At 39.7% G+C, this 26,292-nt stretch overlaps 1 protein-coding gene and 1 long non-coding RNA gene across 9 annotated transcripts in view; both read right to left on the reverse strand.

The window, feature by feature from the left end:
• Positions 1-297: 297 nt before the first annotated feature.
• LOC104863942 lies at positions 298-5,542 on the reverse strand. Its single transcript, XR_780732.1, has 3 exons — positions 5,348-5,542; positions 3,062-3,093; positions 298-358 (listed from the first exon to the last, which is right to left on the reverse strand). It is a non-coding gene; the product is annotated as an uncharacterized LOC104863942 (long non-coding RNA).
• A 2,718-nt stretch (positions 5,543-8,260) lies between these two features.
• Positions 8,261-26,292, reverse strand: part of Utrn (utrophin) — a 479,533-nt gene continuing 461,501 nt past the window's right edge. For all 8 annotated transcript variants that reach the window (XM_010626629.1, XM_010626631.2, XM_010626630.2 and 5 more), the window contains 6 exons: positions 21,329-21,487; positions 20,744-20,984; positions 18,026-18,134; positions 16,924-17,016; positions 12,104-12,126; positions 8,261-8,638 (listed from right to left, as the gene is read on the reverse strand). In XM_010626629.1, coding sequence (XP_010624931.1) covers positions 8,630-8,638; positions 12,104-12,126; positions 16,924-17,016; positions 18,026-18,134; positions 20,744-20,984; positions 21,329-21,487 — 634 coding nt within the window. In that variant the 3' untranslated portion in view covers positions 8,261-8,629. The remainder of the gene's footprint in view (positions 8,639-12,103; positions 12,127-16,923; positions 17,017-18,025; positions 18,135-20,743; positions 20,985-21,328; positions 21,488-26,292) is intronic.

The following is a 26,292-nucleotide window of genomic DNA, read 5'->3' on the forward strand; positions in this document are numbered from 1 at the left end:
AAAGTAGGAAAGGCCTCATCATAATCCTTTTCTTAATAATTGTCTGGGTTTCAGTGCTTAGTTCTGTACTCCCAAAATTTTACATACAGTCTGTAACTATCACCCTGCCCAGTGATCATTCAACAAAAAGAATGAGAAATCGACCTCATGGAAGCCAGAGTGACCTTCCCTCCAAGACACTCAAGGATGATACATTACATTGCTGTAAACATGTAGTTTGATAATGCCTACAGGTATTAGTGGTCACTCCCTCATCTGGGCTGAGAACTGAAAACAACTACAGCGCTTCACATATCAGTTGTCTTTATTGATGTAGTTTTGGTATTGCTCTGTCTTCATCATCGTGACGTTATCACAACTGAAAAAAAAAACCATTGGTACAATGAACATCAAACTTTAACCCTTCAACAGATAGCATCAAACTGCATTGCCCAAGATTCTTCAAAACTGGTCTCTAGATGTGCATCTTGTTGCACTTACCAACCCTCAACCATTGTGTCGTCTTCCTTTTGAGTCCTAACACGTCCTTTCTTGTCAGAGATGCTACAGAAACGGCCAAGTAGTGTTGTTTTTTTTTTTTTAAATCACTTTAAATGATAGTAAGCTTTACCTTATTAACAATTATGTTAGTGGTATTTGTGGGGAATGAACAGAACTATATATCAGAGACTCCTTGCAAGCATGGCCTGTGAAGATTCATAGGCAGTAGGACTAGGAGAGAGTATGTTAAACTCTAAGAAATTCTGAGGAAGGAGATATAAGAACCACAATGTCACTACTCTAACAGCTCTGTTAAATCTTGCAAAGATGAGTTAAACATAAGTTGAATAATTTATTAGTCTTTGATGTGAGGCCGATTGCAGTTGTATATACTCGGGGTTACCTTGTTCACGGGTTTTGTCCTAAGTGCCCCGGCTTAGGACTTACACCTAAGTGCTGGATCTACATGTGCTAAACCTCAAGGGAACTGGTACTCGGTAATTAATCTTAGGAGGATTGTAATGATAGGCACACTTCCAGTGATTGCTGTCTAGGACTCCTCTTTTTGTTATTACTGGAGTGTGAGAAATAAGTATAATAATCAGTCATATTTTGCTAGATGCAATAAAAAATAGATATTATAAAACATCTCAGACAATTTGGACCACCTAAGGCACAATACTACTTTTTAAGAGAAATGAAAGCAGTTTTAACCTGTATGCCAAAAGTCAGACCTTTATAAAAAGGAATCTTTCAGATGAGAGAGAAGGAGAAAAGCTATGTACAGGATACACAGCAGTCACATTCTCATTGGATGATTTCCTACTTAGTGTTAGCAAAATCTAGGAGTCCCTGTGACATTTAAACTTAATTGTGTCAACTTGATTGGCTTAAGAAATGCCCAGGGGATTAGTAAAGCACATTTCTGGGGCCTGTGTGGGTGGGTGATGAAGGCATGACCTTGGCCCCTGGCCCCTTTCTCTCTGGCTCCATTCCCCTGCTCTGCCTTTGGCCACCAGGAAGTGAACAACTTTGCTGCACCGTGACCTTAGACTGTGTTGTTTCTGCCTTGCAATCAGCTGGCCATGGACTGAATTTTCTGAAACCAGGAACCAGACTAAACCTCTCCTCCTTTAAGCTGAAGGTGTCAGAAATTGAGTCCCAGAGTTGAGAAAGCTGACTAATACATTCTATTACTAAAGCGAAGGAACAAACAACAAATGGGATCCTAGGAAACATTTTTTGAATGCCCTAGCCATTGCTAACTCCTATTATTTCTGTAATACCTATTTACAATGTATTTTTGTATACCTAGTTAACAATGCTTCATATACATGGCTTCTCTAGGCCATATGAATTTTAGAATTATAAATTGTTTTTTAGAAATATAAATTTTTTTAAAATTAAAAGCAAGGTTAGGCTGAAGGCAATCTGTCATTTTGTTTTCTTTGATTTCTATTCATGCTTTAGCATATCTTTAAAATGTGTTGCTTGTAATATAAGGAGACTGATCCTTTTTAAAATTCTGAATTGATACTGATAATTACCTTATTATTCACTTATCATTTTTATAATCTTCAAGGGTTGCTACTTACATATTTGGAAATTAAAACGTATGACATTAATTCATCTTCCCAAGTGTACATGACAGCATGTTAATAGGTAAGATACAAAAAGTTCTCTGATTAAACACTTAGAAATACAAAGTAAAGTGCATTTAGGCAGATTTCTTTTCTTTGGATTTCTGAGAGCTTTTAATAAGTTCACATGTATTATGAATCTCCAAAGGGCACCAGAGCATGCATTTTCTTAAAATTACTTATCCAGGGAGTCCATTCACTGGGGAAAATGCTCCTGTAGCCATTACATTTTTAGTGAACTTATGGTGTCTTCTTAGTACTCTCAGCATAATACAAGTAAGCATATGGGACATCATGGGTTAGCTGTTAAAATATTCTTCAGGTAGTGGTTAATTACAGATTTTTTTTTCTTGAGCTGTATCTATATTTAGAAAGACCTCCTATGAGGGTGTAGGGTGTGCACTGTGCTCTTATAGGGATCTACTAATCCTCCTTCTGGCTCCCAACTGTTTTTGCAAGTACTTGCTTTTCACTGGGTTTATCCACTAGGTTAGGCAGGAACTAACGCCTTACTTTGTTTTGGGCAACTTGAGCAATATCTTGCACACACAAGACACTCAGATACTTTGTTTTCAAAGCAATTATAGCCATTAATTTTCAAAGTAAGGAAGAATGCTGATTCATGGGTAACATCCTCTAGTCAGGTAACCCAAAACTTTCTCACCTTTTAGATTTTGATAATTTATCACTGACGTACTATGTCCACCATATGTTTTGCTTTGTTGGATTACACATACGGACGATATAAACCTGATGAAGTGGAGGTAGGATGAGAACAGGATGTGATGTGTATGGTGTGGGACATGTGTGTGCATTTAGACATCACAAGCACCCATGTGAGTATCCATGGTTCCCCACTGGACACACACAGCTCATGAGATTCACAGAGTAAGACTATTCTGAATTTTGATATCCACTTGGTCAAAATTACACTACAATACCTTAATTCTTTCCAATAGTAGTGTCATTTCACCTAAAAGAAAAATAAATAATTGACTTGGAGTAAAAATTTTAAAATCAATACATTAATAATTCTGAAACATGTTCTTAAAGTAGTATCAGGAAGACATTGTAATTACATCCTATAGCAATCCGGGAACTTTTCCCATTTAACTACTGTGACGGTTAATTATAAGTGTCAACTTGTCTGAATGGAGGGTTACCCACAAGGCTGGTCAAATACTGTTTCTGGATTGTGTCTATGAGGGTGTTTTTGAAAGAGTTTGGCACTGGGATTGGTCGACTGAATAAAGACCACCAACACACAGGTGCTAAGAATTACCCAGCCCCATGGGTGCTGCAGTGGAAGGAAAGGGAGGAGGAAGTACTGACTTGCTCTTTCTGCTTCAGCTGGGAAATCCACCTTCCCCTACCTCGAGATGCTGTGGCTTCTGGTTCTAGGGTTCTTAGACTCACATAGGAATTTATACCACTGGATCCCTGGGTTCTCAGCCTTTGGGTTTGAACTGAAATTAAACCGCAAGGCCTCCAACTTGCAGCCAGCCAATGGGGGAATTTCTCTGGCTTCATAATTTTATGAGCCATTCTTTTGTAATAAATCTTTTCTACATCTCTCTCTATATATAGACTTTTAGTTCTGTCTTTTCAAAGAACGTTAATACCATTGCAAGTTCAATGTCAGAAGGGCCCGAGGACAAACTGTCAATTTATGTTTCCAAATTACCACCATGCAAAGCTAAAAACACTACCAGTAGGGCCGGGAATTTAGCTCTGTGGTGCTGCCACCTGCCTCACAAGAGCAAGGTCCTGAGTTTGATCCCTGGTACCAAAAACAAAACAAAACAAAAAACAACTACCAATAAATTAGCTGTGTGGGGCCGGCACACCGTTATTGGCCCCTAACACGTGTTAGGTTTTGGATCGTATGCTTTAGGGCCCGAGGTGAATGGAGTCCGGACTTTAGAGGTTTTTGAGAGGAACAGTTTATCGAAGGTCAGATCTCTACACACCCGAGGGGGTGGATTATTCCAGTCCTAATAGTCCTCGGAGTTTTCTCAGGAGAGATGGGTGTGGTGCTCCTCACTCAACCAGATTTTAACCTGATCCTCACTCTAATCCTTGTAAAAATGTTCTAATTCTGAGACAGAATGTCACTAAGTTGTCCAGGCTGGCCTTGAACTTGAAATTCTCCTACTTCAGCCTCCAAAGTAGCTGGAATTACTAAATATCCACTATCATGCCTGTCTTTTTGTCTTCTTCTAGCGAAAATTATTTAACGATTGTCAGAATAAATGTTCTCCTGTGTCTAGAAAATTTTACTCCATTTTTCATCTAGATTTTCTCCTTTCTTGAAATCTCATTTTCTTATGATTTAGGGTACACAAATGCTAAGCTTTCATACTGGGTTTTTGTTTGTTGGCTGGTTGGTTTTTGTTTTATTTTATTTTGTAATTGGATTGGAGGAGCCCAGTTTGACCATTGTTTTAAAAGAAGGTCTTACATTGGGCCAGGGATTTAGCTCAATGTCACTGCACCAGTCTCACAAGTACAATGTCCTGGGTTCGGTCCCTGGGACGCACACACACACACACACACACACACTTCTATAAAGGGACTACTTCCTTTCCCTTTCATTGAACTGGTATGTTGCCCAAGGAAATTGACACTTCAGTGATTTCACCTTGAAGTCCTTACTTTGCTCAAAGTTTATACAGCGAGACCCACTGGCCCCAGTTCATTACCTTCCATGCACTTTCCTTACACTTTTTGTTCTGTGACTTTGCATTTTCTCTCATTGGAGGTGGAATTTGTACTTCACACTTAGGCTTCATACTTAGTAATTTTCTTTGGCCAACAGAATTTGGCTTAAGTGCTGTTGCTTCGGTTGTTAGTGAAAACCTCCATCCACGTGCCACACTGCTGCATACCAGGTGTGTGAGAAGTTCAAGCCTGGCTGGGACAGGTGCACTGCACTCCTACCTCCTGAGCTAACTCGGAGACCTGGCTAAGGCTGAGCTAACTCGCCCAAGTGCATAGATGCTGGGTCCAACAGGCTACACCTCCGCCGCTAGTCCGTCACTCCTTCGCCTCACCCAGGAAAAATCACTCCACCGTGCCTCCAATAGCGCCAAATGTTAAATGCTCCTCCTCCATGATTCCTTATATAAGCCCATGCATTTCCTGATTAAAGAAGAAGCCTTCCAGAAACCTCCCTAGAGTCTGCCTTGTGATTCCGTGCCTTACCCTCCCAGTCCAAGTTCACAAACCTTGTTCCGTGAGCGGGCTTGTGGATGACAACCATCAGGTAAGTCTACAAGGCTCGGAAGCATGCAGCTGAGCTTCCTCAGGGCCCCTGGGTTTGCCATCCCACATCAGCCAACTGCCAGTCATCCCCAGTGTGGGGGCAAACTCAGCACCATCAGGGGAGCCCTCCGGTGACCCAAGGCTCACACCAACGTGAGCAAGTCCAGCTGAGATTACAAGCGTGCTTCCTGGGCCCGCTGAACCCCCACTTCTCGAGCTAAACAAGGCTGCTTCTGGAGGCTTCACAGCTGCCATGTAACATTATGTGGTGACAGACAGCTGATGTCACAGGTACTGGATATGCTGTGCCTGTGACTGTCTCCTGGCCGCCTCCACAGCAGGCTCATTCTGCTCACGTAACTGCACATAAACACAAGCTGACCTTATATGTCAATGAAGTCTTGGACCATATTCACAGGTTTTAGTAGGGTGTCCGTGGTGTTTCACTGCATTTTCATTACGCTCTCAACTAGTGAAATTAGAAAGGTGTCTAGAAGAGTTAGTCTACTGAAATGATGAACGTGTTTGGGAGATAGGGTGTCCAACAGGGAAAGCTACATTCTCCAAAAAAGCTGCAATGGTGTGTAAGCAACTGAAGGCTCAGCAGGAAAAAAAAAAATCCTTTTCATTTGTTCTCACTTCCGTTTTCAACTATATACAGAATAAGTTGCTGGAAACCAACTGTTTCCTTAGGAATTCTTAATGTGAGTATTACTTCTTGGAGTCAAGATGGTTAAATGTTAGTGCATCAGAATGTATCAGGTTTACATTAACAAATTATAGTTCAGGGGATTTTTCTACTTCACATAAAACTTTTTGAATCAACATGATTCTTGACACTGTTTCCTATTGGATGGCTTTAGAAATTGATGATGGTTACACTCCAGGACACACACAAAAAGCACATATGCTGAGAGCCTAAGGCTAAGTGTGGATTCGAAAGCATAACCAACTAAATGCCAGTAAATTCAAGTTATGAAAATGATGGCTCAATAGGCTTTATGCACATAATTTTAGCATCTAACATTTTTTCCTATCAATAAACGTTTGATCTGAAAAGGAAATTAAGAATTATGCATGTGTAAAAGAGAAGAAAGTGAGACAATGAGAACAAAAGGAGAATGGATCAGTGAGTATGAGAGAAAATACCATGTTCAGGCTCTCTTTATAATTTCATCAATATACTTTCAAAGATGATATTCTATCAGTGGATACAGCAGAATAGCAAAGTCATTTTGTGTTAAAATTACTTTTATTCAGGATGAAAAATACAACATGTAACCAGATTAGATGATATTCTATGATTAGCTTTTTACCACATATTTCAAAAGAACAATATATTTATTTTTCATTGTTATTGTAATATATTTATTTTATTATTATTTAGATGGTTACAATGTAGTGTTTTATGTAGTTTTTCTGTAATAGCAGATAGAGAACATGTTGCATACAAATACAGGCAGAAAAAATTAACACGTGACTTCTCAAAGTAATAACAAGGAAGACACCAAATCTACAACCTGGATTTCGGAGTTCTGGGAATTTTTTTTTCTTCATTAAATAGGTGCTTTCTTGGGTATCGTGTGGCCTGATAAAAGCTCTACACTTTGCAGACTATAGCGGCATAAAGCTGTTTCCAACAGGATGGAGGAAGATGGATTTGAGGTAGAAAGGTGGTCAGTCATGGCTTTCCTCTTATATAAAACATTTTTCTTCTTCTCAAAATATCTATGCTGCAAATAGACACCCTTGCCCCCCAACCCACCCAAACTATTCTAAAAGAATAACAATTTCTAACTTCAAGCCTCCTTCTTGGCCAAATCCCAGTGAAAGAGAACCCAAAGTTACAATGTCCTGATGTTTTAAAAGCAGATATGCTTGAATCAAAACACATTATTTTCATTTTTATTTTTGGTTTCACTACATTTGGTAATTAAGTGACATGTTTTCAATGAACCCGTTAAATGTTAAATAAAATCCATATACCTAAACTGAATGCACCCGAGGTATGAGGGAAGGATACACCCATCTGACATGAACTTCATTAACTTCACTCTTCAGAAGAAGTTCTGGCACAAGCTTTTGGAAAACATCCTTCCCAAATATACTGATCAAGTGACAGGAAGTTCATCCTGTTCATCCCTCCAAAAGGTAAAACGAGACATGCACTAAATTTGTGTCTGCTCTCAGAAAGAAAGCGTCTAGGAGTTACAAGAATTATACAGGACTTGAAAATAAAAAACAACACTAAAATTCTCTTCAAAAGGAACTAAAGACAATGATGCGTTCATGTCTCATGGTAAGTAAAGGTCTGCTGTGTACATTATGATAAAAATCAAAGCCCTGGGGATAGAAAAGTTGTGCCAACTTTTGTTTCTGTGTCAAAATAAAAAGACGCTTACATGGGCAACCTCTGGTAAAATGATCTTTGAGATTATTATAATGCACTCTATCATATAGACTGGGATGTGAAATAAATAAAGAAATCGAGACCTACTTACATAGAAAAAGAAATAAAAACTGGGGGAAAAATCTGAGTAGACATGCCCTTTAGGCCCACATGATTTTTACTGGGGTTATCACTAAAGAAATAAGTGTATGATGTCAAATAAAGTTAATCAGTATACTCAGAGCTGTTACATATACATATATTTGTGTGTGTGTGTGTGTGTGTGTGTATAGTATTTGATTGAAATGCATGAACTTTCCAATTTGGCCAAATCATGGGAATGAATATACAGAATCTATTTGGTCATGTGGCTGGTGAATTATAAATAACCAAGCATAATGGTGAAAGAGTCAAAGAAATAAAGTCACTGTACAAGATTAACAGGAGCAGCAGAAGGAATGTAAAACTGTGAAGTGGTCTAATTCCGTTTTTGTCCTGGGTATTAAAAAGACAGAATGATATTAGAAAGCCCCCTCCCACTTTCCCAATGCTGTATACATTATACAAATCAGTGACAAATGTGTTAATTACCATTTCCAAATACCTCTCTGTCCATTAATTTACAGTTGCATAGAAAGGGAAGAAGAAAACAATAATATATGATTGTTACACAAACAAAACATCCTTTTCTCTTTGGATAGTCAGTGTTTCGCTCCTTCAGCAGAACACTCGGTCAACGCTCAGAAGCACGCGTCCAGGAGCCAAGGACCTTCGGGTTAAATGGAACTTGGAATTGGCATCTGCAGAAAAGGGCAACACTGGACGTCAGGAAATGTTGGCTGGCGGGGTGAACACTTCACATGGCCTGTGGGAAGGGAAAACGGCACTGTCACAACATTTGCATAGAGCATTCCAGGTAGCACAGACCTGTCAACTCCTCAAAGAAGCAGAAGTGCATCTGTCTGAACGAGGCGGACTTCGTGAGGCTGTATTTAAAGGGGGCCCTAAATTCCCGTGTGACCTGTGCTCCCGGGATGAAGCCCTTCTCATCCTGAAGCTACCTAGTGTGCTTTTTATGATTGCAGATATCAAAGAAGAAAGTCTGGATGTTTTTCCTCTTACTTAGGCCAAAACCAAGTTAAAATGGAGAGCACTTGGCTTCTTTTTGCAGAAAGGGGCAAAAGTAACTGAAAGACACAAGTGCAGGCACGTGACCCTCATGAAAGGACTGTGACAGCATCTCCTATAGAACAGGCACACTGACAACTCCAATCTGTCAAAGCCCCGATGGGTCGAGAGAAAAAGACAGGAATCAAAAAGCCAAGGGTGGGCAGAGATGCCCATTAAACTTAAAATGTCCTAGGCAAGAGTATCCCAGCCACGGTAGAGGGAGTGGCATTAACCTTTCCAAGGAAAGGTCACACAGTTGCTTTCTTAAAAGTGTTTTGTAGAAACATTTTTTAAATCACTATAAAATAAAATCATCCAAACGGGGCTATGCCTCATAAATTATGAGGAAGTTTTCAGGACTCCCAGGTAAAAGCACCCTGTCTGTGCCCTTTACTTTATGGAGGACGTGGCACAAGTCTTGCCCCTCTGGACTTGTGTTGCTAAAGAAGATGCTGGGAAAGCTGCCCAAGAGTGCTCTTCCCAGGTTGATCAGAAGTAGCACACTCACTGGACTCTGGCCTAGAGCTTCTCCTGCATGAAGCGGGATGCTGTATTCCATACCCTGAACCCTTCACTGTCATGTCAGCGAACATTGATGGTAATGTTCACTGAGTTCCAAGCATGTGTTGGGCTACAAGGAACTGAGATGAGAGCCTCAAGAAAGATGCAGGTATGTGAGAGATCTCAACAGTAGCTGCTAATTCCTTTCTAACATGGGGTGCGTCCAACCAGAGTAAATTCTATGCATTTTGGGAACAGAGAATGAGAGAAATCAATTCCACTTGGGAAAGGTAGTTGTTGTTACCCTATTAATATTGATAACTGAAGCTTTCAAGTCAAAATGAAGGCTTCAAGAATTTTTTATTATTTCTGTTTTCTACTATCCCTGAAAATCGGAAGGGTCTGTTCACTAAGTGCGCAATAACTTTCATTTTAGATCTCAGAATTCTACCAATTTAATGACCACACAATATAAGCAGCACCACAACTACCCAGCAGAAAAGGTACAGTTTTCATGAATTTCCATTTGACCCAAGCTGTGGAAAGAGGGGGTAGGTGAAAAATGAAAACAAAGTACTGTGGAAGAAAAGGAGGAAGAAGGAAAAGGCCTCCTATAATGAATCAGACATTTGTTCTAACCATCAAGATGCTATACTGGCAGGAATAACTTAGATCTTCGTATGCTCAATTTATTAAAATCTAAAAGCAAAGAAGGACTCAACTATCCCTTGCTGTTTTAAATTCTGAGCACTTGTAAAGTATCTGAGGATTTACTCTCTCCCTTCCCCACCCTGCGTCACACACAGCCTCAGCAACACTTTGGGATCAACGGGACTAAAGGCGTCACAGCATTTCTTTCTAATGAGCTGCCAAAAATGCTCCAGGTTCCTGGTCACACTTTCCTCTGCTGTACCGTGTGCCGTAAAGAGATCTGCACTCCCTGCAGTGTGTCCTCAGGTCCTACCTCCCTAGTTTGCGACACCTCCCAGCATTGCCCTCTGGACCATGGTTCCCCATCAGAAAACTTGGGTTCTCACATTCAGTGAAAGCTTCCTTCCCGGCTTGCTCTAATCGCTATTAAGATCTCCTGGGAAGATACAGCTTCTCAATAACCTGTAAAAGTCACACAGGACTTATTCTCATATTCCTCGCACACTCAGGAAACTCTGCCTAGACCTCCTCAAGGGGTTCCTTCTTTCTCTTCTCCCTAAAAACACCCATTTGAATAAAGTGGCTTCAGATGAAAGCCCACTCATAACGCAGTCATTCACGGACCCCTTGAGTTATGCTGTTTCACTTCTTGAAGAGGGCATGGCTCCATGTGACCCACACAAAAGCTACACCCACCCAAACGATCCTGCCAACACCCTAGCCTCTCAGTTCTTTGAGCTCCTCTCTCCCAGTGATCCCATCCTCGTCTTTTCTTAGCCATGTCCTCAAATCCAGACCATTACCAAAACCTGTGACTGCTCCAGCATTTCAGTTTCAATTACCCACCCCTTCTGAGGATCACCTCCACCTCTTCAGCTTACCTTGGCAGAATGACGATTTCATCCGTTCTCTGATTCTATAATTCATAGACCCTGGCCTCTCTGTTTCCCCATCTCCTAAGCATTTCTCATCCCTTTCACCATTTAACTGAAGGTTCTAGTTCAATCATTATAATCACTGCTTTACCTGCTGCCTTAAATTGTTCTCCTTGGTTGCCTAAGCCGCAACAACAACTTTACTATATTAAGGGCAATCCACAAGCTACTCTTGCGCTTGTTTACGAACCAGCACACGGTCTAAAGCCATCTTTGACCCTGAAGCCTCGCCTGATAATTTCCTGATGGCACATTAAGAGGTCCCCTTTAATGCAGTCATTCCCTGATACTCCATTTCTGGAAGCATCCTCTCTCCTGTTCTCCAAGCATATTCTCTATTCTCTGCTCACATTTCTGACACCACCTCCCCCACCTCTCACTTTGTTGAAGTCCCAGCTTTTAATTCACTAGGGTGCCAGAAGCACTCAGAAAAAACACCTTCATGCTCTCACTGCCACACCAGTATGGTACTTCACGTGCCCCTTATCTGCTAGCTAAGAAGCCAGCTTCTTTGGTTAATGTGTCAATCAGAAGGTTCACTGATTCAAAATTACTAGAAAGTGCATGGAAGAAAACATTCTCTCAAGAAAGATGAACTGTGGCACATTATTACCAAGAGTACCTCATGAGGAAAACACTGAAAAGCATAAGGCTATAGCTACCAACAGAGCCCAACAAATTTTTAAGTGACTGAATCTTTTTTTCCCCTTCAAGTAACAATCTTTGTACCGTTACTTTGGTATTTGTCACTTTTTGTTTTCAACCATGCTTGGTGATAGCTACAGATATGGGAGAGAGTGGTCAGCCAACTGATACAGGTTAACTTTATATAGTATATAACATGATATCAAAACAAACAGAATCAAACACACGATATTTTTGATCTGCTTAGGAACTCCCCTCCCTGGCCCCTCCAGATTGACAAACTTGCACAGAATCAACTAAAAATTTAAATGTCAAACAAGTTTACTTATTTGCATGGAGAATGGAGTAAGACAAAATCAGTGGTAGCTAATCTGCTTATTCTAGGTTGGATCAGCAAGCAACGAGCCAATCAAGCCATTAGGTCTTACCTGTGGTCTGCTGGGGACATTTGCTGAAAAGGAAAACAAAAGAAATCAATTGAAGGCCCTATTGTTGTTTCCAGCTTTCATGCATGCAAATGAATATACCATTCTAGGACAATAGACCACTGTTAAAGGGAAGCTCAAGGAAAACAAGGAATAACCCCTCCGCTAGCCCCTCAATGCTTCAACCAAGGCTAGTTTTCCAATTGAATTTCTTATATCACCTGTGATTTAAAACATAAAAACCCCACCCAAAATATGCACGCTCTTTCAAATAAATAGGCACTAAAACATTCAGTGATCATTTCATTTTGCAAAATATATTTCCTCTTGAAATTATGCTGTGTACTTGGTTTATACATCAGAACAAAATACATTCTGTATATTTTACTGAAGAGTACAAATTCTGACGAACAGACCCATGGGAAAATGACTCTTTGGTTTCTCTTCACTCTTCTCTAACCCTTGCCAGGAAGTTGTACGTAGATGGTGGCTATGGGCTTGCACCAAAGGGCTACCTACTGCTTAGCAGCCTTCAGCTAACAATAATGTCTTTGATGGTCCCAGTAAGTGTACCGGAGTAATTACAGTGTCTAATCAGCCTTTGCATCCAGCTACTTCAATTTCTTCCCTGTTCCGCAGCCCTCAACAGTAAAATGGATCTGACCCAGTGGGTTTGTGAGGGCAGCCACATTTTATCTCTGAGGTCTCTATTTTGTTATCTCCCTCTCAATCAACAATCACACTGAACACAGGGAGGGAAAGGAGGAGCGCCATTACAGCAAGTCTGTGCTCAGTCAAAGAAGAATTTTTTCTAAACATTCAGTCTGTTGCTCTCTTCTATTTCTCTTTTCTCTTTGCAAAAATTGGGGGGTGGGGCATCAGTGACCACACACTGGGTATGAATCACTTTGTGAGGAAAAACAAGAAGGTGTGAAGTAGAAACTCCCCATGATGCTTGGAGGGAAAGGGTGTGGCCCTGTGTTTGGGGAAGAATCACACTAAAGCAAGCCTCACCCTGCCAGATATGTAAGCCATGTCACACCCAAAGAGTAGACTTCCCTGTGCAGCAGGCAAGCCACACTCCAGGGATTCCTGGGTTGAACTATTAACAGTTCATTCTTTCTAAAAGAAGCAGAGATACGCTTCTCTTGAAAGTAACAAATACAATAGCCAAACACTAGGCACAAGTCTAATCCATTTTGCTCCGTGCCTCTTCTTTTAACCTTACAAGTTATTATCAAATAAAAGGTTATAGATGCTCCCCTGGACAAACTTAAAACTGTATTTTTTTAAAAAATCAGAAAATCATTGCATCTTAGTAGGCTTCGAGTTTTTGAGGAATATCATTTAAGTTTAGCAAACACAGGCAACTCACAGCGGAAACACTCCTGTGGAATAACAGTCATTTTAAAAGCATTTGTGGGTCTATCAGCAAAATCTACTTGGCTTACTCATGTATTTCAAGGACTTAAGTGAAGTAAAAGAGAGAAGATATTTTATACTAAAAAAAGAAATGGTTACAGCAGTCAGTGGAAATTTTAGTATGTACATTACTTAATTGGCAGTACAATTAAATTCCCTTCATTAACTCTGCCAGAAAGACATGGCAATGCCTTCCCCTCTGCTCCGAAATTCTGTAATTTTTAAAAGATTGCAAAAGGCCATAATCCAAAGATGCTATGACAACCAACTAGAATATTAATTCAAGATGGAGGAATTCTAAAAGTGCTACATATAACACAGTAAAAACAAGAAATTTATGATAAGCAATCCATGCAATTAGGATCATGAATACAGAGTTTCCTTTTAATTCCATGATTACCGGGAGTGGAAATTCATTTGTGGCCATGCTAATTTTTAATACACAAAGGCACAAAAGTCAAAATGAATGTGCAGATCGATTCATCCTAAACTGGTGACAACCAATTTAAAAATTCTCATTAGTTATAGGGGCTCGAGAGACTGGACTGGCGTTGGACAGAGGCCAACCTGATTTGTTTAGATGAATCCTCCCAAGGTGGTCAGTAAGCCTTGAGAACTGTGAGGCCTTATTAAAACTAGAGGAGCACTAAAGCAAATGACTTGCTTCTGTGGTGCCTTCTCACTGCTATCTGGGAAAATTTCAACAATTCCCAGTTCAAAAATTTAGTCATTCATTAATTCATCCTGCTTTTACTTCAGAAGTATGTACAACAAGTCTACGTCATGTACTGATTATTATGCATCCATTTAAAAAGATTTAATGTTTAGACAATTTAAAAGTATGAGTCAATTTCATAAACCAATCATTTAAACTTTTTAAGTGGAAAATTATCACTTCTTGGAGGTTTTTATATTATTAAGGGAAAACATGAATATCAAAACTAATCCCAAACTAACAGCACAACTTTCAAAAGCATAGAGGTTATAGATATTTGTGGATATGCAAATTTACAAGTAGACGCACAGGAACCCAGCTTCCTATTGTGGTTTTCCGGGTTCCATCAGCTATTTGCTAAACCTCAATAACCAATAATATTCTCAATCAACAGGAAGTTTAAACTTGAATTTAAAGGGGGAATTATAGCATGAAATAAAAATCATTTACCTCTTAAAATTCATTTTTTTCCTCTACAATTGTCTATTTTTATTTGTTTTCTATTATTTTAATCACATTTCTTTACATTAATTTTTAATTGTATTCTTAAAAGCACTTTAGAAAATGAAACTTGTAAAGAATCTTAAATTAGTCACACAGAAATTTTAATTGGAATAATCCATTTTATATTCATTATAAGGTATATATTCAAACATATTTCTTGGCTTTCATTGCCAAGTAATTTTTAAATTGAAAATGTCCACCACAACATTTAAATAAAATCTTCTAAACAGAATACAATTTACACAATTTGTTCTTTAATAATCAATGTATTTAGGTGTAAGGGGAACTAAAGAGTAATATCTTTCAAAAATTTGATTTTGAAACTCTGACTTATGAAAAGTATAATGAGGTTTATGTCTAGCATTAAATACTACACAACTCAGAACCCAAACATTTAAAACAAAGTTCAATCTTGAATGATACTATAAAAGACTGAATCTGTTTCTTTATTAAGATGGTCATATAGTCCAAAAAGCAAGCAACCATCTAACAGCACGGTGGCAGCAACTGGCTTTTTTTTTTGTTTTTTGTTTTTGTTTTTGTTTTTGTTTTTGTTTTTGACTTAAAACAAAGTTCAATCTTGAATGATACTATAAAAGACTGAATCTGTTTCTTTATTAAGATGGTCATATAGTCCAAAAAGCAAGCAACCATCTAACAGCACGGTGGCAGCAACTGGCTTTTTTTTTTGTTTTTTGTTTTTGTTTTTGTTTTTGTTTTTGTTTGAGACACAGGGTCTCACTATGTAGTTGAGACTGACTTGGAACTCACTACATAGCCCAGGCTGGTCTCGAACTCACAGTGATCCTCCTGCCTCAGCCTCCTGAGCCCAGCTGCGTGTGTGTATGTATGATGTGTGTTATGTGTGTGCACACATATTCATGTATGTGCTTTCTGGGGAGTGAACGTGGGGACTGACGTACACTTAATATAATCACACAGACTTTAAGAAACAGAGTACGAGAATTACAAATGAAAACCTGAGAAATGACATGCCTGCAAATATAAAAAGATGTATTTATGTGCTTGTGCAAATGATAATATACCCTTTAGGCTAAGAGTCCTGAAAAATACAGAGAAGAATATACTTTAAATAGTTTAAGTCCTGATACAGATGGTGTATGCAAAACTAGAGAGTGTTATAAAATAAAGGTAAATTTTGTGATCACATCAATTTATCTTATTTAACTCTGCTACTGATAATTGATAATATCTTTCTCTTCATTTAGGATGTATTTTCTACAGAAATGGCGATGGCAGAAATAAGTGCAAAGAGAGGCTGTGATTTTTATGAAGCCTTAATGTTTGTGTAGTTTTAAAATCAGTTTGAGAGGATATTGCCTCAAATTATAAATAATTTCATATTCTTTAAAAGATATTTACAATACAAAGGCATCAGTAGTAGATATCTATACACAAACAGACTTTCTATGTGAAACTGCGGAGATCTTTCAGGTGAGAGCTCAGCAGAAATTGCAAGGTGGCAAAATGCCCAAGACAAAACATTTGGGAAAGTAATCAATAAATTAGAACCATTATATAATTCCTCCTGGGATCTGGAGCATTTTTATTTGGTAATTTTCTGGCTCTTGGTTGCTCATATGGAAAATTCATAGAGTCATAATCTGTGATGCCTTAAATTACTTGGCTTTTGCACAATGATTAGTTTATTCCTTAAAAAAAAATTCAATCTAAAGAAAAGAGAAGAAAATCTGAAAATAATCCTTTTCTGCCCTAGAATCTGATGATACCCAACAACGTCTTGAAGAAAAGAGGGAATTACATTACAAAGGCTATTTTTCATGCCTTGTTTGGCATGCCACTAAAAGCTGTCCTTTGAAGTAATACCAGTTTCTTATGATAGCGTGCATTGAAGAGAATAATTTCTACTTAGAATCAGATATTATTTATTTGCTTTTATTTTACCATTTGTAAGGAATATTGAAAAATCTCAAAGAGCGGGATTGTGTTTTTACTACACCCCCGGGGATGTGATGGTATCTAGTTAGAGCTACAATGTCTTTGTCAAAATGTATAATGTTTGCCTTATTTTCCAATAATACCCAATGCTATTTCTAATATCAGCTTTTGCTATCTTGCTAGAGAAGTCAAAGAGCTATGTGTGGATAAAGGGGAAGGGCAGGAAAAGCATGGGGGTGTTGTGAAGGCCTCTCATACTCACAGCAGCAAGATGGAAACGTGCTGTTGATCTGCTCCATGACCTCTGTGAGGTCCGTGCTGGTGTCCTGGGGCGGGGCCAGCAGGTCCTCTGCCGCTGTGCCAGTACAGAAAAAATGACAACAGGCCTCCTGAAATTAATGTCCAGCTTTCCAAAAAGTCAACATTAGTACAAAATACTGTACCCAGCCTCAAAAGATCAATAGGAAATAGGTTCTCATTGAAAAGGTCAATTTCAGGAGGAAATATAAGATATTTTTGCATTTATTTTTAGTAATGTCCTACACAATGAAAATGGACTAATAGTTTGTATAGAAAGAATATGCATCAAGGGACAAAGAAGACTGAAAAATAAGTCATATAGTCACTGAGCTCTATGTCTTATTTGGAAACCAATTATTATGCATGACAAGTACTTTTCCATTCAAGTAAAATATTCTATCAATTCCTCCTTCTTTCAGCAGTGTGGGCTAGCTTATTCTGCCACAAAGTAAAGGTCTGTGATAAGATAGTCCACAAATAAATTAATTTAGTCACAGTCTACAGTTTTCCATAGAGTTTCAGAAACTGAATTTCATCCATAACAAAATGCAATCCCTGAACACCTAGAGTCCTTCCTGGCATGAGTGATGGGTCTTCGTCTGACCGCTGATGGTCATGGATGGGACCTCTGCCTCAAAGGACAGAACAGAAAATGTCTACGGGGACTAGGATGGATAAAACAGATAAAAGTGTTCCCCGACCTTAGCAGGGAAAAACGTAATGTTTGCTGTAATAGTCTTTAATATTATGGTCTGAACACGAATGTAAAAATTTTATTAAAAAAATAATAATCATCATTCTCAAAGCAAACAAATTTCTTGTCCATTCCAAAAGGAAAGAGCTTTTTCATTTTCCATGGAAATCCAATCCACTCCTATACACTACAGAAGTGAGTACATGGTAGCTTATTACCCTAAAATGTTTGCTTTTTTTTGATATTGTTAAAATGGAGTTGCACTCATTTCAGCCTGCAGAGAATACTCTCGTGTGCTCTAAGGCTTCCCCATGTGAGAATGTGACTTAACATCCAAAGCAGACCAGCCACAGGGTCTGGGGACACTGACCTGCCTGGTGGAACTGCTGGCCTGGGTCGGGGGCCAGTGAGTAGCTCAGTGCAGAATGCTGCGGTGAAGCCCAGGGGGAGACGCCATTGATTCGGGACTCGGATTCTGGCTGGAATCAGAGAGAAATGAATCAAATAACCCTGAACGACAACAGTTCCCTGTTAACTTCTGGTTCCTCACTAAGGATATTAAATGAGAGATGAGTCTCTGCTTCCAGGCATTTCCCCAAACCTTTTTGCAGCTGTTGGGTAGAGACACTAGTGCTTCACTTCAGTACCAAGTGGTTTTCTCTTTCCATATTGCACCTTGAAGAATTCCTTTGGTTATATTTCAAGATTTATTAATGTAATTTTCATCCCTTTATTTTTCCATTACTTTCATATCAACTAAGGAAATTTAGAAACATTCTTCATCTTTCAAATATTAACACTGGGCCTCTAATATGGTAAATTTATCAAATTTCAAATTAGTACATATTTAAAAGTAATAACGGAGAGAGTGGTTAAGATGATTTTAGATTCAGTTGAAGTCAAATTGTAACTCGGCCACCCAGAAGTGGTGTAATTCTGGGCAAATGATACAACCTTTTGTGTCATAGATTCTTTATGTTTAAAATGGATGATGAAAATAGTGCCCCTGGCACAGAATTTTGTAGGCAGGGTGATAAATAAGTTTATCTAAGGCAATTTAATACTACCAACACTTTGTATGTGTACTGTTGCATAAATCTTTAAAATGGCGATGGATATGTTGACAAGTGTATGGTAAAATCTGCAAGTGAGAGCCATTGTATAGGGAACACAGACGTCGCATTTTTATGCAGAGTTCCCCATTAAATCCATATTAGTTGAAGTCTGGTAGTTTTGCCCGTTTTTACTATCAGAGTTGAAGTTTTCATCTACTTCTGGCATTCATGCTAAATCGTCAGGAAGAGATAAGTGCGCTATGGTCTGGGATATTTGGAGGCATTTTGATATCAGCCATCTCCAAAATCATTACTGTGCAATTCTAAGGCACATGAGCTATTAGACAGCTCTGTCTAATGGGATGGAGGGAGCAAGGGAGGGAAAGCAAGCAGAAAGCCTATAGCCCTCCCAAAACATCAGTAAGCGATGGCAAATAAAGGTTTCAAGCACAGCTTCTTTCTGCAGTGACTCTGCGTATACACCAAGTCATTAACACTAACACTTCTCATTCTAAATAAAGAGACTGCACGAGAGTTCATCCCTTGTTCAGGCACCATTCAGAAACTTCAAATTCATGATACGAGCAAAGTAATTTGTCAATGAATATGCCTGGCACTAAGGTTAGGAATCAAACATTCTGAGCTCTTAACAGAAAGCTAGGTCTTTGGGCACTTTTGAGGTGCTGTTATTTTCTACAGATGTACAGTTTGGAGGTGCTGAAGTAAACCTTTCCCAAAGCTGTATCACATAATTTCTGAAACAAAGGTAGACACAGAGAAAAGTATGTAGTTAAAGAACAAGGAGAGCCCTGTGGGCCACAACATATATAATGCAGAAATTATGTTTTGAATGATTCTGACAAGTTAAAAGACACTGACAGCAACTGCGACAGGATGGTTTTCTAAAATTTGAGCAAATCACTGGAGAGAAAGTAGCTTCTGCTTTGATTTGATACATCATTTCTGGAGAAAAGCAACTCTATTATGTTACCAAGAGGCCCCACGGTACACACACTGGAAAAAAAAGAAGATGTTAAGGGTTCCTCAAGCACAGAGTTCTACCCTATGCAGATCTGTCTTCATTGCCAGTTCTGTGGCATGAGTCCTATTCAAGGCTATGTGTAATCGTGTCTATCTACATGCTGTGTCTTTGCAGATGATATGATCCTTTTATATGTACTTGTGATTCATGACACTGTCTTGTTGTGGTCTCCAACAAGACTGCAGGCATCAGGAAGGCAGAGACAGTGTCTGTTTTTTTTTTTTTTTTTAATAAACCAAAGAACAGACCTTTTCAAAATTGTAAATTATTACCCACTGCATCATAAAATCGATTTAGTAGGTTCTGACCAGCATTAAGAAAGAAAAATAATAGAGAAGGAGAAAAAGAAAAAAGAAAGGGAGAAAGGAAGCGGGGTCAGAGAGGAAGAAGGAACAATGGAAAGAAGGAAGGAAAGGGAAAAGGGAGAGATGGTATTTCTTTAAACAGGCACATTTTCTGTATTCATCTTACATTTATGGTTTCATCACAATGTATTTTATATCTGTCATTGTCAAGAAAGCTTGCAAGCAACTGCCATAAAACCTGGTCCAGTGTAAGGAAATAATAGTAGCAAATAATAGTAGCAAATTGTTACTGGATTTGTTAAAAATAGAAATTAAGTGATTTTGGGCGTGCGACCCTTGGCTCACTAGAGGAAAGCTTTAGAGTGCAAATTTCAGGTCATCATGGCTCTCCCTTAATCACTACAGATGCTCCCCACACACGATGTGGGAAGATGTATGTCACAGGATCTTTTCTATTACACTATTCTGAGCTGACACAGATTTCAGGGCTAAAGAAGAAATTCTACTGCAAACTGGGAAAACACGTTTTTTGTGCCAGGGAGGATTTAACATGTGCACGTAAAAGGGGTTTCTAAGCTAGTCTAACTGAAACCGTGGAGGTGAGAAACTGCAGGTCGCCCTCTTTGCTTCTGACACAAGGCCCAGGCCACTAGGGAGGAGGAACCGCTGCGGCCTGTGCACCCTACCTGTTCCAGCAGCTGCCGCAGGCGGTGCAGCTGAGACTCCAGCTGTTTATTGTGATCTTCCAAAATCTGCATCCTCGCCTCCAGCCGACCTTTGTGCTGCCGTAGGAGTTTTGCTTCTGCTATGAGCTCCGAGTCCTCTGCGGTGTGATGGGGAGACACAATCGAGTCTGGGGGTGAGCCGACAGGAAGCCCCCTCCTCAGGTGCTGCTCCTTCAGCTGCTCATACTCCACCTGCAGATTCCTAACAGAGAGAAGGCGAGTGTGGAATGGCTACTGTGTACGCTGCCTCCTCTCCCAAGGTGTCTATGAGGTCTGAATTTAGCTGGGGCTGCTATTTCCTCTCGGGTGAAGGCATGCATTAGCAGTAAAATGAGCATGCAGGAAGACAATCAAGTGTTCTAATGGCCAACATCCCGGAAGCCCAGGACACTGCTGTATTCACAGCGTCCATTCCAGCGTGTCAGCATCTAAAATCTGGACTCCACCATAATATCGCGGATAATCATTCTGGAAGGAAGTAGGGGCCAGCGTGACCTTCACACGAAAGAAAGGGTGACATATTTTGTTCCCCCGGGCCTAGATCACCTCTGTTCTTCCTCCAGGTCTGCAATAATACGCTCCAGCTCTCCACGCTCCTCCCTCTCCACAGACTTCAGGATCTGAGCTGGACTCTGCGGCTGGCTCACTGGGGACTCGCCTCCGAGAGTCTGGCAGTACTGCTGGATGAGGGCGTGCTCGTCTTCCCTGGAGGGACAGAGAGATGGACACAGGAGCTCAGATCTGGACGGCAAGGTCTCTAGATATCCAGGAAGCAGTGGGGAGTGAGGCTCAGGCTGGTGGCTCAGCGAGTTTGTCTCAGAGCAGAATGTCTCCATGAAGTCGCTTTGAAGACTCTTAGTAATGTATTCATGCGACATGTGACATGTTATGCTTGTCTTAGTCTAACAGTTCTCACAAATCTCAGCAGAGAGATTTTACTCAGCACAGAGGATAAAATAAGGCATAACGGTTAATGTAAATAAGGCTAATAAGTGAATGTAAGTAAGGCTTAAAGAGTTACTATAAAAGACATAGGTAAAATCACTCATTGAATGTCAAGAGTACATGAAGAGATCCCTGGGAAAGGGAGTTAAAAAAAGGAATTAAGATGTCTTATGTACAAGGGCCAGTTCCCTACATAGAATGTAAACATTATGTACTACAAACATGTACTAATAAAAAATTACACATAAAAAAGATCAGTGAATAAGAATTAGTTGAATTCCTTGACTTTAGCATTTGATTATAGTAATATTGAAATATTCTATAATCCATAAGCTGTTATAACCTTTTATTTTTATTTATTTATTTATTTATTTATTTTGGTACTGGGGATTGAACTTGGGTCTTTGCGCTTGCCAGGCAGGCCACCAAACTGCTGAGCTAAATCCCCGGCCCTGTTATAATGTTTTAAAATAACTCGGCACAAATGATAATTGCACACATTTACAAAGTAGCTACAGATGTTTTACTTGACATTATTAGCAAGTAATGTTTAGGACCAATCATTCTGCATTAAAACATAAACCACACTAATGTACTGGAGTTTTGTTTACTTAGTAACTTATCTAATGAACACGACATAATCAAGAATGAGGTTTAATTAATGGCCGACACAAGCAGACACTGAATGAAGTAGACAAAGCAGACCCATTTATGGGAGCAAATGCCTTCCAGCAGGCCTGGAACCTCTTTTCCTTTACGAGGAAGATCAGTATGATCCTCTAGTGAATGTGTAATGCTTGATACCTGGGGAATGCTAGCTGAGGAAAGCTTTAGCAGATTGGATGGGGACTGTTTGGATGGCTATTGGTGAACAGTCTTGAAATCTACAGATTTACAGGATAGAGATTCATGAAAACACCTGCCAGTTCCGAGAAAAGGCGAGCACTGGGCTTGCTTAACAGACAAAGCAGAGATTCGAAGGAGCCGCTGGGCAATTCACTTTGCTGCCTTCTTTTATTTTGCCTTCTCCACTCTCCTTCTCCTTTCCTGTTTTCGGATTATCTGTCTGTCTGTCCAACTTTAAATTTATGTATGCATGCATGTGTACATATAACTGCAGATGTGTACATTTACATGTGTGAATGTTTTTAAATAGAAGTTATGTGCTTTGGTAATGACCCTTATATAAGCACAGGCACAATATAAACACAGATACATCTCCTAACCCTCTGACCTCTACCAGTGGATTTTAAAAGGAGGTTGGGTGTAATCCTTGCAACAAAGTTAAAAACCCCAAATAAAGGCACATGGATGCCCCTTCTAACAGATCTATCCAACCTGCAGCACACATAAGTTTTTCTGTCCTCTTTTAAGAAAAAGTTATAATAAAAATATTAAGAGGAGGTTTTGTTATTTATATGCATTAACTATATTATACAATTTATATGAGGCTGAAGACAATTACACTTTACTCAAAAAACAGCGTGTGTGAGGGTGGGGACAGGATGGGCCACCAGCCTGGGAGGGCTGACATTTCTGACAGCATCATTCTCAAAGGGACCCTCCCTCCTTCAGCTCCTTTTCCTGAAAAACCTGCTGCATCCCTGGGAGATAAACGAAGGAACTTCTACAAGAATCCCATGCTTGCTCTGAGGTTTAGAGGCTGAGAGGAAGCTGTGTTTGGAAGCAGATCCAAAGTTCCCAGGTTCCCTGTGTAGAAAATCAACAGAAATCTTGCAGGGAGATCCTGGGAAGAAGGAACTTTCCTGTTAGGAAGTAAATGGCCAGCACAGATGCGCACTACCAGGACAGCAGTAAGCTCCAAAGGATCACAAGTATTCTCAGAGCCGTGTCCCTCACTTTGTATGGAGAGTGAGGCAATACACAAAGATAAAACACACAGGATTAACACAGGGACAGACAAATAGACGAGGCATATCAATGCAGTAGATGTAGCACGAAGTAACTGCAGAGTAAGAAAGAGTACAACATTTTGCAAATATTTCTCAGGCTGAAAAAAGACCTGCGCAACAAAATGAAAAAGGTGGTGGTATCCAAAAAAAAAAAAAACATAAATATCCCAGAAAAATTTCTGTATCTAAAGGATAATCCATATAATTGATCAGCCAGAGGTCAAAACAAAACAGTAAGTGATTTACAAAGGAAGAAAAATATTTAGCACCATATAATCAATCTACAATATTAAATGCTCAAAGATGACGGGCAGGGCTTGTCTCAAGGCTTAACGCAGTCATTTCTATGACAGCCAAGTCATTCGTCCCTACAGACGAGAGGAAGAAAGAAAGAGCCAGGATGACACAAAATAAAGTGAAGCAGGCAGTACTGTCAGGTGCTGAAATAAATGAGAAGTAAGCCGATTCTTACGTGGGTTAAAAAAAACAGTTAAATACATATAAATAGTATACTTCAAAGAAAAGGATAAAAAACTGTGTAGAAGTTTAAGAAAAAGGAATACAAAGGTCTCAAGTATTAATTTAAAGAAACAGCCACAACAACTTGGATCCCATAAACTACCTGGCTGATCTCACAGCCGTGACTTGACCAGGGATCTGGGCACACAGCTGAAACAACTTTAGACCATTCGAACCCTTGGTGCACTTATGTTAACACTGGATCTCAGGGATTCTCTTTAGTGCTCAATAGTAAGTAACATAAACTAAAGGTTTGTTTTAAAGATTTGGGTATTATGAAACCAGTTCAAATTCATTTAAGAAACATTTTGCCGTCAACATTTCTTTTGAGAAGTTCATGGGGTTTATAATACCATTATAATTATCACTGCAATGAACATTACATTCTTTTATTCAGGTGTCTAGAAGAAAACTATGCCAATTCTTATAAAAATAAAAGCTTAAAGATAATTTATATAATATACACACTGTTGGTCTTAAGTGTCTTCACAGATTATTAGGTCTAAAAGTTAAATATAAAAATAGATACATTCTAGTACTGAATTATATATAGTTAAGACCAAGAACACACTCTTTAATTCTACTAGTACATGATGCACAAGAATAGGGTCATTAAACATCAATAGTGTGCCTTGTGCAGAAATAGAAAATGATTCAAAAGTATAGGTCTGTACCAAGAAATACGATTCGATGGAGTATAATTGTACCATTATTTGTCACACATAGTAAATACAATCTAGACTGCAAAATTAGTACCTATCAGATGACAAAAGAAACTATGACTCATCCAATGACCTTTTGAAAGTAGGCTAGACAAACATAAAAATACAAATTTTCTTCCTTTATGGACTGCTCTATTCCAGGTTTCAGAACCACAATCAGCAATGTTATCACAAACTATATGCAGACTTCCCTTGTGATCCTTCCATGCAAAACAGTGTCACCAGGGACACAAGGCAGGTGGAGTGTGATACTGTGAAGGCAACGGCCCACGGCATGGTCACCCTTCAATTCTGGCTTCAGACTACCCAACACTACCTGGATGGAGTCCTACCCCTTCCTCAGATGTAGCTGCTCAATTCTTCCTTCAAAGATTCTTTGTATCCATAAAATCAATGCCCCTTTCCACTAACCAGAGTCAGACTTTCCAAGGATTAGGGAATATTGGGAACTGGGTATACATATGTGGGGCAAAAAGCTGGGAGGCCAGTTCCTGTTTTATTCAAGGAACTAGCCACCATGGCACATGGAAGATAAATAAAGAGTTTACAGAAGACTGGGGATTCAGCTCAGTGGTTCCGCCACCTGCCTTGAAAGCACAAGGTCCCGAGTTCGATCCTCAGTACCAAAAAAGACTTTACAGAAGAGGAAAGCTATGGGGATGGGTGAGGCACAGCCCAAGATGAAGGAACCAGAAAGATTCAGTCTGCAGGTGGGGTGGCCACTGTGTGAGACACAAATGACTCAAGGGGCTTTGGATAACTCAAAGGCAAAGTTCAAATTGGAATCTCAATTCTATTACCTAATAGCACAAGACGTTTTTTCTTTCCAAAAGGCTGAGATCACTCAAAGCCCAATTTGAGAGACTGATCATACAGGTTGTTAAACTGCAGAATCTTCTGCACTGAAAATCTAGTTAGGTCTCAAATGTGAAGCAGGGCACAAAGAGAGAATGGGCAGGATCAAGGAAAGGACAGCAACAACCTCCTGGTAAACTAAATGGATCCATAGTGGCTCTGGATCTCCCTCAGCAGCACACGTGGGAAAACCTCCCTCCTCTCCCTGGTAGCACAGGCAACACAGTGGCATGGCCAGGAGTGCCCATGCCTGGAGTCAGGCTGCTTGGGGCTGACCCAGCTACATTACTTCCTGACTCTGGGACACAGGCAAGCTCCTTCACTTCCCAGAGCTGCCATGGAGTCCTCTGCAATGGTGCTAACAATGGGGATGAGACTTTCACCTCCAGGGCGTCCTGGGACAACTCCCTCAGGATGGGCAAAGTGCACAGAAGAGTGCAGGCCTGTGAGGAACCAGTGGCTGTTTCAGTACTCTCACCATTATTCCTCAAAAGCAACCTAACAATATCCACCATGGACCAGCTTGAAAAACAAAACTCAAGAGCAGCCTAGGAGC

Source organism: Fukomys damarensis, unplaced genomic scaffold, assembly GCF_012274545.1.
Source record: "Fukomys damarensis isolate Sample0158 unplaced genomic scaffold, DMR_v1.0_HiC HiC_scaffold_14, whole genome shotgun sequence".
Taxonomy (NCBI): Eukaryota; Metazoa; Chordata; class Mammalia; order Rodentia; family Bathyergidae; genus Fukomys; species Fukomys damarensis.